Raw genomic sequence first — 15,263 nt, 5'->3', positions numbered from 1 at the left:
GAGCTGCGAGGAATGCAGCCGAGATTTGGGAGAAAACGAAAGAGTAGCCGTTTCCTCAAGAGACAGAAATTAGGAAACAGAAGATCCCACAGATGGCCTTTCTCAAAAGTCTTGTTATGTTGAGTTTCTGTTGGACGCGGTCCGACGCTGCTCATAGGAACTCATATTAATTCTAAACTGTTTTGACTACTTTTGGAAAACAAGATAAGGTTACCGGGAGCGTAAGGGTGAGGAGGCATCCACCAGATTAGCTTGTGTGTCACCTTAACACAAAATCCCCATTAAACCCCAATGTAGACCAGACCCTGGAAAGGTCAAATAAATCTCTTTAATGAGACAGTTGTCTCACAGCCGATTTTTCGTGATAAAGAAAAGGAACTGTGCTTTTAGAGCAGCTTGAAAGCGCTCACCGGTTCCAGAATGTTACCAAACTGGCATTTTTATAAGGCGAGCCCCAGATGTGCAGGCTTTTAAATCTGCCGTCCACCCAAGACAAATATCTGGAAAACGGACACGCAGCCGACCGGAGGGGAGTGAGTGACACGAGGAGAAGACAAAAGGAAGGGCTGAGGAGGTGGAGGGGGAAACAGAAGGAGTCCAACCAGCTCTGGCAGGAGGGTGAGGTAGAAAATGGGTGAATGTTTGTTTCCTGCCGACAACAGGGAAACCTCAGTAGAGCAGTGGTTTCAGGTGTAGTAGTTTCACAGTAAATCCTTGTTTTTTTTACTTTTAAGAGCTTCTTTTGTCTCTGCTGGATGTCAAAATTGATGTGGCACTTAATCAAGTTTAAATAATTATTCATCGGAATAGGAACTGAGGGGAATGAAGGAATTTATCATTCTGCGTCATCACGGTTTGATGTCCTGCTGTTTTTGAATTGACACGAGGGCTCTGGTGGAGTTCTGTCACTTTAGATGGGCTTTGTAATCCTGGAAAACATCAGGCTGGAATGAAACAAAACAACTGTCTGTGGAGTTCGGCAAGTTCAGGGCCGTGGAGACAATCGCAGCCCGAGTAGAACTCTAACCTTTTTTGTCCTGAGTTTCGAGTGCACAGCTTCTCCTGACTTGAACTGCAGGTGCCCATCTGGGTCCCACCGGTGATTCAGGGCTAAGCAAATAAAACTTTATTTCTCGTTCAGGGTTATTTTTTCCCCTCCACTCAATAAAACCAGATCAGCATCTTTTTTGTCTTCTACCTCTCTTTTAAATATATGGTCGTATACGTTAGCGTGTGATTACCTGTCCTCCTGCACATGGCGTGTTTGTTCAGATTAGGGGTCATAAATGTAATGTCTTTACCGTCATGTCTCTGCAGGGGTGTGTAATTCAATAGTCTCTGGGATTTTCCTCCGATTGCCTCCCTTTATATTCTTCTAAACCCAGACGTGACGAAACCTGCCTGACAGTGAAACAGTTGTCGTTGCGATTGTTATTTGCAGATGTAGCTTTGTCTAGATATGATAAATGAGGACAGGGTTTTTCTTAAGATTAAAAAAGACTTGCAAGGACAGTGACTTCACCTTTCCAGTTCTGGGCGTGTTCTCAGGAAGTTGACATAAGATGAACTGTCGGTGAAATAAAAGATTGCCAGGTTCAAAAGGGCATTTTTAAGAAACCAGGCAGTTGGGTTCTTGATGCTTGTCCAAGTGACACCTCCAGCTAGATGCTACTGTGACTACCTGGCTAGAGTGAGATTACCATTTGCTTGGATATTGATATATCCACTTCATATCGGTGGACAGAACAATAACCATAACCAGTCCCCTTCGTGGGAATTTGAACATGTGGCTTGGAGATAAAGGGTTATTCGGTTCTTGTTTGGGTGAATCTGACTTTGCACCTGACCTCACACTCCTCCTGTGGTCGGTATAATTAATCAGAGGTAGAACATCACTGCTAACTCAGTTTTATGTCACTTAACATTTTATTGTAGGATATTTTAATCCAGCTCAGTTTAGATCCTCCATCTGCACAAACAGGGCCAAAGCCGATGAGTAAGGTCTGGTTTGGTTTGTTTGGTGATGTGGTGAGAACCAGGCTTCACAGGGAACCGGCTGGTTTTGATATTCTGCCCAAACAGGGTTTTGGCTTCTAGGGTGAAGCTACCTCGAGCACTGCCCCCCCGTCCCCCAGCCCTCCCCAGAGAACTTAAACCATGAATTGCCACCTGCTCGAATTTGATACCCCCCCGACTTTCTGGATTTATCCATCCTCACATGCCCATGGTTTTTGGGGCGAGTGGGAAGAAGTGGTTTTAGATTTCCAGAAAGTCATCTGTCTTAACTGCAGGAGGCTGAGTTCAAGATGTGGGCTGGTCCGGATAGATGTGCCGAAGGTCTCCAGTCTGCTGAAAAGTGCTGAATATGGAAAGATCTGAGGAAGTCTGTGTGTGTGTGTGTGTGTGTGTGTGTGTGTGTGTGTGTGTGTGTGTGTGTGTGTGTGTGTGTGTGTGTGTGTGTGTGTGTGTGTGTGTGTGTGTGTGTGTGTGTGTGTGTGTGTGTGTGTGTGTGTGTGTGTGTGTGTGTGTGTGTGTGTGTGTGTGTGTGTGTGTGTGTGTGTGTGAGTGAGGAAGTGTGTGGTCCAGGCGAGGGCCGAGGACAGGATGACATCAAGCAGACCCATCTGTTTAAATGACAGGAGTCCTGTGTGGAAAGGCCGTGAACCTCTACCTCCTGTAGCTAAAAGGCATTTTCAACTTCAACCAAAACACACAGTCAGCCACACAGTCTCTCACACACAGACACACACCTACACAAGCACACACACTTATTCCCAGTGGCGAATGCACCATTCTAATCTACAATGACTCCATTCTCATCCTGCTTCATCCCTTAACTAAACAAGTTGCATATTTCCAGCTTATTCCTGCTTATCGTGTAAACGCGTCTCATCATGAAAAGCTGCTGCTATCTCTCAAATTCAAAAGCTCTTAAAACACTATCGGAGGTGGTGACATCATCACAAGCCATGTAATAAAACGTTTTATCTGGAAAAGTTCAGTCTCGGTTACCGAGCGGTATCACTGGAGTTCTGCTGATAAACACCGAGCTGCTGGGTGATGTCACTGTGGAGCTTTTTTTTTTGCAAATGCATGCAAAGGGCGTTGACCTCGAGATAAACACGCTGGGCCGAGCGTTCAGCAGGCGCCGGTGCATCTGTCCCGCGTTACTCCGGTCGACTCGTCTAAACAGTGGTCCCTGGGATGAAGTTACAGCGGAGACAAAGTCTGATGCAGAACGACAGAAAGATAATAAATGTAATCTTGTACAGTCCATCAGCTCGGTCGACTACTCACTTCATAGATGGAAGCAGCCGGGGGGAAAGCTATGTTGCCATGTTTACACCACATAAGTTAATTTGTTTTGACAGAAGCATTTGCAGGATATATAATGCAAGGTCTTTCTTTATAACCCTGACTATTATAGAAAGGAGTGGGGGGGGGTAGAAAAAGGCCTCACCACAGCAAAGGCTCATTTGGGAACAACCACGTTTTCAGCCTCTAAAGATCTGTGGGTTTCTAGTCAGGGCATCACCAGGCTTTGTTAGTTGTCCCTCTTCTCTCTTTTTATGTAGGATGCATTCTGTAATTAAGTCATTACCATTTCCCTTCCTGAGGGAGCTCCTCTTTAACGTAACAAGCTTCTCCTTCGCCATCGCATCCCCCGTTTCTCTATAATTACATGAATTTTAAACCATAAAAAATGTCCTATTTTATCTTCTGTATCCTGTGTTTGTTTGTTTTTTTAACACATCCTTCTTTTTTCTCCTGTGTTTCTAGAATTTCCGTCCCATCAGCAGCGGATATGGCGGTTACAGCCGTAAACCTTCATACACCCCCGAGCCCCAGACCCCACCGGCCCCACCGGCCCCTCAGCCCACTTACGTGAATAACGGACACTCCAGGCCCAACAACGGCCACAGCTATGGATACGGAAACGGACACGCACAGTACAACAACCCGACCGGGCTTTACGCTGGCAGCAACGGGGACAAGTTTCTGCCAAGCAAGATGGGCGGCCTGAACCTCAGCGCCTCACACAGGTGAGACATTCAAACTGGGTCTTGCACTGGAGACTAAACAGGCGTTAAAGCAACACTGGTTTTGGACTCTGCAGAACGATAATACCTCATATATCTACAAAGTAATATAACTATATAAATGACAACTTTTTTAGAAATCTATTTTTTTTTCAACCATCTCTATGTTGTTGATAGCAGGGACTCATGAGGTGTATCAGCTTTCACTATCTCTCTTGGGGTTTTCCCACCCCTGCCTCATTGCACAGCACAACTGTGAGAAAATCCTGGTAATGGTTATAAATAGTTCTCGAGTGATTTCCTCTAAAATCCATAAACCTCACCAGGTTTCTTTTACAGACCTGCAGAGTGAATCCCATGAAGACACTCAGCAGCAGATGCACACACACACACACACACACACACATAAGTATAAACACTTAATGTCTCCTGACACACCTGCAAAGATGAGTTGGTGCCTCTGGAAAAGCCATTTTTTGTTGTGTGTCCCCTCAGGTGGACGATAAATATGTTAGTTTAGACTCCCAATGAACGTCCATACACACACACACACACACACACACACACACACACTCTCTCACACACATACACACACACACACACACACACACACCGCACTTCCTTCAGACTCCTGGAGTCCGGAGACACACTTGCAGTTGAGTGTGTCAGGATTGGAGCACATCTGTCAGCAGCCCCGTGCATCTCCGGGAGGTTTGAATGTATCGGGTGAACGTGCTCTCTCCTGTGCGGTTGTGGAATGACTTGATGGATGGATGAACATGGCCGACCAGAGCGCGGGGCTGCTGTGATTGAGACGTCACGCCGGTGGAATCACATGTCGAGCGTAAGGCGGAGACGTTTCTCTGCAAAAGACAGATTGATGTTTGTAGAAAGAAGAATGCTGCATTTCTTGTGGTCTGGGAACAATCATGCGTTTTTTTTTTTATCTTTATGTTTAGGCTACTTCAGCTCCTTTCATTCTTTCTTTAGTCAAACATCCCATCACAACAAAAGCATTGTTCAAATCAGCCAAATTCACATCATCTCCCGTGATTACTACATGTTTTTCTAAACACCTGACATTAATACTTTGTCTCTTTCCTCTCCTGTCTCCTTCAGCCCTGAGCCTCTAATGCAGCCTCTCATGCAGCCTCCCATGCATTCTCCCATGCAGCCTCCCATGCATTCTCCCATGCAGCCTCCCATGCATTCTCCCATGCAGCCTCCCATGCATTCTCCCGTGCAGCTTCCCATGCAGCCTCCCATGCAGTCTCCCGTGCAGCCTCCCCTGCACTCCCCCGGGGGCCACAATGGTTTCAACACCCAGTCGGACGTCTACAAGATGCTGCAGGACTACGAGGAGCCCGTCTCTGAACCCAAACAGTCCGGCTCCTTCAAGTATCTCCAGGGAATCCTGGAGGCTGAGGATGGAGGTAGGGATTACTGTGCTGCACTTCACACCATGCTGCTTTGTGCAGGAACAGGGAAACACCCATAACAATCTTGGTATTCAGCCAGAAGCTGGAGTTGAATTTCATTCATTTGAGTTTTAAATGTTGAGATGAGGTATGTGGTAAGCCCCTCTGGACTTGCCTGCGTGCATCCATGCAATTCTCACGAATTGTTTTGTAACCGAATATTGTTTATTCATGTGTATGCTGACAATTCCTGGGTCAATGTTTCCTCCAATGCAAATGAGGCCAAGTCCGGCCAAAGGAACATCTTGCTCAAGACTGTTTTCAAATCCTTCTGTCAAACTGGCATAGTTTTCCTTATATAGAAAGACCCAGGCAGCGAGGACAGAGCGAGCGAGTCAGCATGAGAGAGAACAAGAGACAGAGGAGGAGAAAAAAAAAAGGATGAAGCTCTTTAAATAGCTCACGCACGGATGAACAAGGGAGGGAAGTTTTTCTAAGGCGATCTACTGCAAAAACAACTTCACAAAGGTCACTAAAGAGAGAAAGATGGTTTTCCTGTCGGCCCTCTGACCACGCGGCCGCCGAACTTCTGAGAGGGAGTCATGTGATGCTGACAGCAGGGATAATCCCCGGAACTAAAACCCTCTCTTCGGGTTTCCTTGTTTATCACCAGCGCAGGACAAAAGTTGTGAAAGCAGTAATGATAAGCCGAGGGTCGGTATGTCACAGCCGAGAGAGCACACTCCTCAGGGAACAGGGGTGGTGACCTGTTAGCTCGGATCATCAATGATTGATACTTGTTTCTCACACTGAGGCATCCTTTAGAAACGTCCTTTAACTCTCACTGCTGGAACTGGAGTGTCAGCAGCTGTTAATGCAGGATTCCTCTTAGCATAATCAGCATGTTTGCTCAGTAACAAATTCCACGTGTCAACAATCGTTCGAATGGTTTGTGTGCACCGTGTGTACTTTGTCATATTTGAGAAGCTCTGTCCAAAGTTCGAGCAATTGCTTCAATCTGCTCCTAGAGAGTTCACATACTCTGGTTTGACTGATGTGGGTTTTGGATGGCAGTGCAGTTGCAGATGTTCCTGTTCCACAGCAACGAAATATGGCTAATGTGTCGTGGTATAGTAAACTGAATATTTTCCATGCAACAAATCAAGACAAATATGCAGTTTATGTTTCCTCCTGGGAGCCATTTCAGTAAATTTGCAGCATGCAGGCTTGCAACTTGAGAGCATTCCATCTTATATTAATGTTAACTAAAAATAAAAGCACTGCAGGAGTTGTATTCCCTCAGTTTATTTATTATTGACAATTAATGCTTGCCATTCTGTCTATTAGACACGCAGCTACATCAGCAACACACACACACACACACACAATGACACAAGGAACTTTTACAGTGAATACTCTGTCGAGATCTCAAGGTCAAACTCTTACTCATCATTTGCATGTCTTCCGTATTGTTGCACAGTTTAAAGATATGCTTTCAACTTTTCCTTAGTTTTATTCTTGTTTTTTCTTTATATAAAAAGTGCAAGAAATAACAATTATAAAGAAGTGATCTGATGATATGTATCAGTAATTTATGGGAGATAATCAACGGGATGCCGGCACCATTTGTGTGTAAGACGTGTCTGCAAATCACTTTCGGGAAACAGAGACCGCGCTACTCATATTTGAAAAAAGCGAAATAAGCCCATATCTCTTCTCTCACTAATAATGCTGGGTAATATCAAAGCTCGGTGTATCTTGCTTCTCTGCCAAAACACAGCTGGGATTGGCTCCAGCCCCCCGTTGACCCTGAAAAGGATAAGCGGTGCAGGTACTTAGCGAGATAGCAACGTTTAGTCTGCAAATCATTATCTTTAGCAACTATATACAATGCGATATATATATGGAAAAGCCTCAGTTTCTCATATTTTAGAAGAAAACAACTGATTTCTTCTCCCTGTGGAATATTACCATCCCGGGGGCAAAAGTGAAAACTTCCCTGCCGGTTATCACACCTCTGGGTCGGCCTTTTTGATGTGAGAACCGACAGGATAATCCAGAGCACACGGACCAAACGCTGCCTGCTCCTGCAGCGAGGCCTGGAGCGCTGCCAGGCCGCTTCAAACTGAATTTACTGCTCAATACCGCACTCAACGCAGCGAGCGAGAGGGGGGGGTGTTGTTGAAGGAGAAGAGTGGCGCTAATGATAGACAAAGGGGCTGCAGGGAGAGAGAGAGAGAGAGAGTAAGTAGCGCCGCTGATGGATGGGAGAGATTAAAAGGAAAGTGTGTTTGTCTGCTGTCGGTGGTCGTTCGGCTTCGGGGCAGACTCGACAGGTTGATTGACAGACCGGGTCCTCGGTGAGAGGAGCCTGACGAATCCTCAGGTTTAACATCGGGATCACTTTTCCAAAATGCTGTACCTGTCTGGGCGTTCATCTGCGTGAGACGTGTGAGAGATCCTGTCGCTGCAGTGCGTCCCCGGGACAGGCAGGAAGTCGAGTGAACAGCTGTGAGCGGGTTCGAGTGAAATCGTCCTGTTTTTTTTACGCATACCTTGTTGTCAGCCTTTTAAATCACCACAGTTGGTCCCACTTTTGAAGAAGCAGACCCCCCGCCCCCCACCCCCCCCCCCCCCCCCCGGTAGAGGCCATGTTGACTTTCAGGGGGCTTTTAAAGTTAAAGCAAACAAGAGTGTCAGTTTTCCAAGAATTCCTCAGGCTTCACAATGATTGGCTAGAAACGGTGATATAGAAAAGGGGAGGAGTTTTAAAGTTGTAACCCTTAAGATGGATAGAATAAAGAGAGTTAAACCCAATTTACCAATATTTGTGTTTTCTTTGTGTAAGTTGTATGAGAACAAATAAGCATTTACTCAAGATAAGAACAATTACTTTATGCTTTTTATTTCTTTATTTATTTTATTTACACTTTATGATTTAAAAAAAAAAGATTCAGGGATAGAAGGACACGAGAGGACAAGACGTTTGAGAACGTGTCTCTTCAACAGCTGGGAAAAGAAATAAACATTAGTGCCGCCGACATCCACTAAAAACCTCACAACTTCCCACCCGCCATATTTTCTACCTTCAGCTGTTTATGTCCCAAAAAAACGACCTTCCATCTTTGCAGCAGAAAGATGGTCGCCTCACACAATGATGAACGTCGGCCACAAAAGCGAGTTTAGTTGCGTGTAAAAGTGCTCAGGAGGGAAACAGGCCGTGTCCTTTCCCAGAATACGACCTCTGTGAATTCCTACATCCATCAGCGTCTCTGGTCTGCACGGAGGGAAATGTTATACTCTCAAAGTAAAACACTTCTCTGATTATTGATGCCGGCTGGATGATGAAATGTAAACGCGAAATGGCTCGCACATAGTGGGAGCTGCAACGCTCAGGTCACCTTGTCCCATGCACCATATGGGAGGTCAAAGGGAGACATATCAAAGTGGTCCCTCTGCTCGAATGCAGCGCAGGCGATAGAGTGATGGAGATAAACATCGCATCAGTCAAGTTCCCCTTTTCAATCCAGTGCAGAGGAGGTTGACTCGGGGTGCGAGGGTTGCAGGGAACGTTCAGCTCAGATGATTATTCCTCAGGGAGCGAGACGGACCTGGAAAGATTTAAAGCCCCGTTAAGACTTCTGCTCCAGTGGTTGTTAAACATGGGATTCCACGGGGGACCCTTCAACTGTCGAAAGGCACAGGGGAAAACACTTCAGATCTCCCAACAGACATTATTTAGATTCTTAATTTAATTTGTAGAACTAGTTCAAGGCTTTTTATGAAACCTGCTCTTTGCTTGGCCTCTTGTGATGCTTTTAGCTGAAGCTATAAAACGACCTGCTGAGGGAGCTTTGCTGATTCTGCTGCACAAAGAGCTGGTTACTTGTTTAATTTGAATTTCAACTGAAGCTTGACTTGAGCTTGACCCTGAACTGCAAAAATCTGTTGTTGTTGTTGTTGTTGTTGTTGTTGTTGTGAATGCGCCACCGCTGCTTCAGAGTGTTGATCACCTGTTTATTCAAATGTCATTAATACTTTATGTATCACACCAAATTCTAAACTGCTCTCACAGTGTGAAGCCGATAAGATTCATAAACACATGGTTTTAATATTAGATTTTCATTAATCCTAAAAAACGATCGTGTCAGCACTTTCTTCAGTTGTTCTTTATCTTGTAACAAAGTTTTTCTCTGACGTCCCCAGAGAAGATGAATGAATCCCTCCAGCAGCGGATCATTGGGCCCCATTTTCCAATTCTATATGTCTTTCTAAATCCCCTTTTTAAAACCCTTCGAGAATTTAAAACCTGCAAATGGTCAGGAACAATCAAGACAGTTTTCTCTGACTTCCTTAAAGAGTGGTTGCTCTCCCCGCAACAGCTGTACACACTTATATTATTACAGCTGTTTATTTTTCTTTCAATATCGGGATTTGCTCTGCCTGTTACTCCCCGCCCCCCCGGCTCCAAACTCTGCACTTGACAGGTCTCAGTCAGACGGAGGCTAACACACACACACACACACACGCACACACACACACACACACACACTCTCACACAGGAGTGTTTGACTGTTCTGCATCACATCTGGTTGATATTAGTCACAGTGAGGGACACACTTGTTGCTCGGGGTGGGATACGCCGGCTTGTCACTGTCCTTCAAACGAAACACGGCGTATGAAGTTGTGTGCAAACGAGACGAGTCCGTCCTGACTCTGAAAACTCTAAACGTCCAATGTCTCTCAAAGAGGGCTGCACATAAGAGCTCCTCCATTAGAGAGCATCATTAGCTGGTGGAGACATTAATCCCAGGAATAACAAACCCAGCTCCTGTCAGCTCTTTAACACGCCACGGTGTGAGGGGAACTGGTACAGAGTCCTCTGAGTCGGGTGCCAGGTGCCAGGTTGTTAGTATGGGTGATATGAGGCCTCCGAGCTGCAGGCACATCCCCAGTGAACTAAGTGAAGGAAAATCACTTCTGTGCTGCGGTGGCTGTGCCCAGCTGATCCACCCTGGTGCACCAGTCTGAAGTGGTTCCAGATATCCAGTGTTAACCGTACGCCTGTTTTTCATGTGATCCGGTTAGACATGACTAAATGCTCATAAGGCAGCAACCATCATCCACCAGCCTCACAGAGTTATTTATATGTAAAACTGTAGCAACATTAATGAAAAGTTGGATAACAACTCTGGAAAAACAATAAGAACTGAACATTACACAATCGTTTTTAAGGCCTGACCAGTTTCCAAACGTTCTTGTCCTTATTCTGTTGTTATTTTCTTATTTCTAGGTGTGTCCCCAACGGAGAGGATGAGAAACTTGAAGTCTCCAATCAGGTCTCCGATCCCCAAACTGGGAAGCCCCATTCCCAGCCCCATGCCTGGTCTCCAGAAGCTCCCGCAGTGCACACGCTGCTGCAACGGCATTGTGTAAGTACAGACATGATGTGATGATAATATGAATAGTATGAATTCATCCTTTTTGGGTCAAATGTTTCAAAACTAAGGTAAAACTATCAATCAGCACTGATCTGAGTAGTATAACAAATGAAGCCCAGCAGGTAGAAGCTCCTCTGGTTGAGTCTGTCTCCACATAATATGTCCAAGACTTTACTGCAGCACCCGTCCATCGCTACATGTCCTATCCTCTGTCCTCCCCCGTATCCTGTCCTATCCTTTACAGTGACAGCCGAGTAAAGGTCTCCGTGATCCACGATTACAGACTGCTGACGATACAGTAAACATGATACTGAAAATACGATGATTTACTCTTAGCCTCGCTCTTTAGGCCGCTTCACTCCCCCATCTGGAAAGGATATTTCTCCCGCATGTTTCATCGACACAGCTCGTGGTCATAAAGTTAACATAGTTATCCAGTTATGTTAAAGCATAACCTAACAACAGTCATTTTGCAAGCGCTCGGGAAAAAAATATATGTATTCCCATTCATCATTTTTAAGGATCAAACCAAACCCTGTTCCACACCCCTTCCCTGGCACAAATGGTGTTTACACGTGTTTTTGACTGCACACGTGCATGTAGCTGCATATTCATAAACAGTGAGCACACGCACATTCCCGAACACACACTCCAGCCTTCATGCACTGCTAACACCCCCCCGTAAAAGCACCAGGTAAGCAGTGATGTCATCGGCCTACTCTACCCGTGAACAAGAGGGCATTGTGGGAGCTTGTGTGGCATAATAAAGCTGTTTCGACCTGGGAGCATTTTACAGCTTTTTAAACAAGTGCAGAGCAGAAGTCAGGGGTTTATCCTGCAAGTGGGAAGATGGGGAAAGCTGTTAAAGTAAATAGAAAAAAAAAAAAAAAGCCAGCAGGCCCTCGACTGAATGATCGGGTCCCGAGAGGAAAGTCTAACTGGAAGCATGTGAAGGAACAAGTGCAGTCACTGTGTCACAGAGCGGAGAGCGTCTAAATGAAGTAGTGTTGATCGGTGGCAAGCCGGAAAAACAAACATGCACTATTCATATGTGACAGAAGGAATATGTGTAATGTTTTGTCGAGGAAGGAATATGTTAAAAATATTTGGTTAGTTGCTATAAAGCTTGATAAACGTTGATTTGCATAGATAAAGGGAAATGCAATAAACAACAGTGAGTGTGCAGCTTCCTCTGTAAGTGTTCTGCTCAATGTGATGTCGTCTGCAGCGATGCCTTTTAAGGCCGCCTGCGTTTTCCTCGTCAAAGCATCATCATCACTATTTTAGTTTTCGCTCCCCCCACACATATAAGGCCGTGTTCTTCCTGGACACTGATGGTAGAAAATAAATGTTGGATTCAGACTATAGAGTCCAGCAGAGCACGCAGCCAAGAGAGCCACATGAAGGCCGAGCAAGAAACCAGTCGACACTAAACATGAATCATACTGTAAACCTCAAGCTGGACATTTAGGACAGGGTTGAAAGACGGAGAGCTGGTCCTAAAATAAATCCTGGTGGCTCTTTTGGACAAAGAGCAAAAAAAAAAGTAACCACACACTCAGGAATAGTTTTTTCTCAAGAGGATTGTGCAGCTACAGTAAGGGAAGTCAAAACAAAAAGTTGAAATCAGTACATAGAAGATATTTATGTGTCCTCTGATCCTGTATTTTTTTAATTCACCAGGGAGTAAATGGACATGTCATGATGACCCACTAACCACTTATTTTCCAGTATATATATCATTTTATTTTTTGTTGTTTCTTATTGCTCTCGTGCCTTAAGGTCCCGTCAATTATAAATCAAAAGGGTGCATCTGTTATAAGTGTTTGTTGGATAAAGGCTAAAAACAACATCTGTTTGTTTCATGTTGGTTGTTTTTCATTGTGCGACCGTCCCCTGCTGCATCCCTGCTGTTTTTTCAATGTCTAAAAGTCTGTCTCCCCCTCCCTTGTCTCCCTTCAGCGGCACCATCGTGAAGGCCAGGGACAAGCTCTACCACCCCGACTGCTTCAAGTGCGACGACTGCGGCATCAACCTCAAGCAGAGAGGCTACTTTTTCATCGAGGACAATCTGTACTGTGAGACCCACGCCATGGCGCACGTCCAGGCCCCCGAGGGCTACGACGTCGTGGCGGTCTACCCCAACTCCAAGGTGGAGCTCGTCTGAGCCGGAGGTGGAGCCGGTCATTCTGTAATATAAGTGGGAAGCCAGGATATGGGAGGATGGGTCTACTGAGTATCTTAGCCTGGGTTTCATTTGGCTCCGTCAGGCAGGAATGACGGCGTTGGATGTTGGAGTTTTTACCTTTTCGCAGAGTCCTATGAAATGTGTGTTTCTACACTGACTGACCTTATGAAATGCAAATAGGCATCAGGCATCTTAAAATATGCAAATGCATCTCCAACCCATTAACAAGCTGATATTGTTCCCCACTCACCCATTGAGTCCTACACACACAACTACCAGTTCAAGACAAAACAATGTTCTAATCCGCATTCCAGCCACATTACCAGATTATCCCATGTAAAAAGAATACAACGAATAAGCATCGCAGTTAACACAAGAGAGGTTTGAGCTGATTGGTCGGTTTGCTGTGATGACGTGTGCAGAGGAGCTGCTGAATTTCCCATTTCACCCATTATAGCCACAGTTTCCCAGACAGAACACTCCACTAGGAAATTGCCTGTGTTCTGCAGAGTCCCCTGAAGGTATCGGTGATGTATTGTTTCATGCTTGGAGGGGTTTAAAGGTGTCCGTGTCTTTTTAAACTATAACTTACAGTTACACATTATACTCCTGCTGCCGTTGGACTTTTTGCATTTGTAATTTACATGTTCATTTTTCAGACTTTTATACAGTTACGCAAACGGGGGAGCATCTCTCTTCGATTGTCACTTTTTTATTTTGTATTGCTCACTTTTCTGTTACGTGTGATTCATTGTAAGCCGAGCGGGGATGGAATGTGCGTCAGTTTGCTTTGAGGTGTGGGTTTGCTGAACTATAACCTGCGGTGGACGCCTCGGTACACAGCTATGAAAACACCACCTTCTGAAATGTCAACAAAAACTGCAGGAGGCATTTTCAAAGCTCCGCGAGAGTCGTGGTGAGATTTAGTCAAAGATGTGAGCACAAAAAAAATAACTGAATTCATTTTCAGCTAAATTGCCACAAATGCAGTGAATTTCATTCCCAACAGAGGAGATAAAGTGCTTCTGGCTCGTGCACCTGACTGGGAGAGGAATTTGAGCTCTCACACTGAAGAATTCCAGTTCACCGAGGGGAGAGCACAGAGTTCAGCGGCTGTGTTTATTAAAAACACTCGGGGTTAACGCTCTCCGCCCGCTCGCCACATCCTTTAAAAGCAACCATGTGCATTCGAGGAGATAGAGCCGTAGAAAACTGTTAGAAACTCATAAAGTGGGGCTCCGCAGTCGACAACATGTGGGAGCACTACTCGCTGTGTGTAGAGGGTCGGACCCACTGCGGAGAAACAGCACTGCTCCTCTCTTTGGAAGACGGAGAGAGAGAGAGAAGTTGGAGGTCTGCGTAGCTTTTTATTCCCTTACTACTCTGAATTCAGATTTCTGCTCACAGCCAAGACATAAATAAAATATTGTTGTACTTGAGAGAGGGAGGGAGGAAAGAAATGAGGGGACGGCGCAAGTTTTCTTCTCTTGACACACTTTTTTGTTTTCTTACGATATCCTTCTTGGCGTGTTGTGAACTGGGTGGAGAACAATGATTTGTTGCTTTTAAAAAACCTTCCTAACAAAACTACTTGGATTATTTCAGATGAGAAAATGAACCTTGCCGTGCTGATATCCGTCTTTTTTTTTTTTTTTTTCTAGATATCAACAATGTTGTGTAGCCACTGGTATGCCATCTGTACTAGTCACCTTTGTAAATTATGTGAAAATGATATTGCTACCACATTGCTCCTTTGGTATTGTATATATTTGTTTTTAATCGTGATTGCTTTAACATACATAGAACATGTGTACTCACATGCCTTTTGCATAGACTGTGTCTTCACATGATTTCTTTGACACAAAGCCTCTTTTTGTGTTTAACTTATTGTTCTACCAACACGTGTTTTTGTCCTGGATATTCTTATTCGCCTTTTTTGTAGGATCTGAATAAAATGAGAATTAAATTACAATGATCGTCCACTTTTCTTTACTACATGAGAAGACGTTCACGACCTGCATCCCTTTATATAGCACTGTGCATCTATGTGCAGCACTTGCTTCTGTGAGAAGGGTCAATTTGGGGGTTTGGTATCTTCTCAAGGACACTTTGAAAGAATGGGGAAGAGTGGGATTGAACATTTGTTCTTCTGGTGAGAGGACGACCGCTCTACCCC

The 15,263-nt window shown here is 44.9% G+C and overlaps 1 protein-coding gene across 1 annotated transcript in view; it reads left to right on the top strand.

The window, feature by feature from the left end:
• The window catches only part of pdlim4 (PDZ and LIM domain 4), a 44,413-nt gene extending 29,354 nt beyond the window's left edge, over window positions 1-15,059 (top strand). The window contains exons 4-7 of the mRNA XM_062406580.1: window positions 3,781-4,043; window positions 5,160-5,473; window positions 10,752-10,890; window positions 12,862-15,059. Coding sequence (XP_062262564.1) covers window positions 3,781-4,043; window positions 5,160-5,473; window positions 10,752-10,890; window positions 12,862-13,066 — 921 coding nt within the window. The 3' untranslated portion in view covers window positions 13,067-15,059. The remainder of the gene's footprint in view (window positions 1-3,780; window positions 4,044-5,159; window positions 5,474-10,751; window positions 10,891-12,861) is intronic.
• The last annotated feature ends 204 nt before the right edge of the window (window positions 15,060-15,263 follow it).

This window comes from Platichthys flesus, chromosome 15, assembly GCF_949316205.1.
Source record: "Platichthys flesus chromosome 15, fPlaFle2.1, whole genome shotgun sequence".
NCBI classification, from domain to species: Eukaryota; Metazoa; Chordata; class Actinopteri; order Pleuronectiformes; family Pleuronectidae; genus Platichthys; species Platichthys flesus.
The sequence above is the reverse complement of the archived record's forward strand: the minus strand, read 5'-3'. Positions and strand labels throughout refer to the sequence as shown.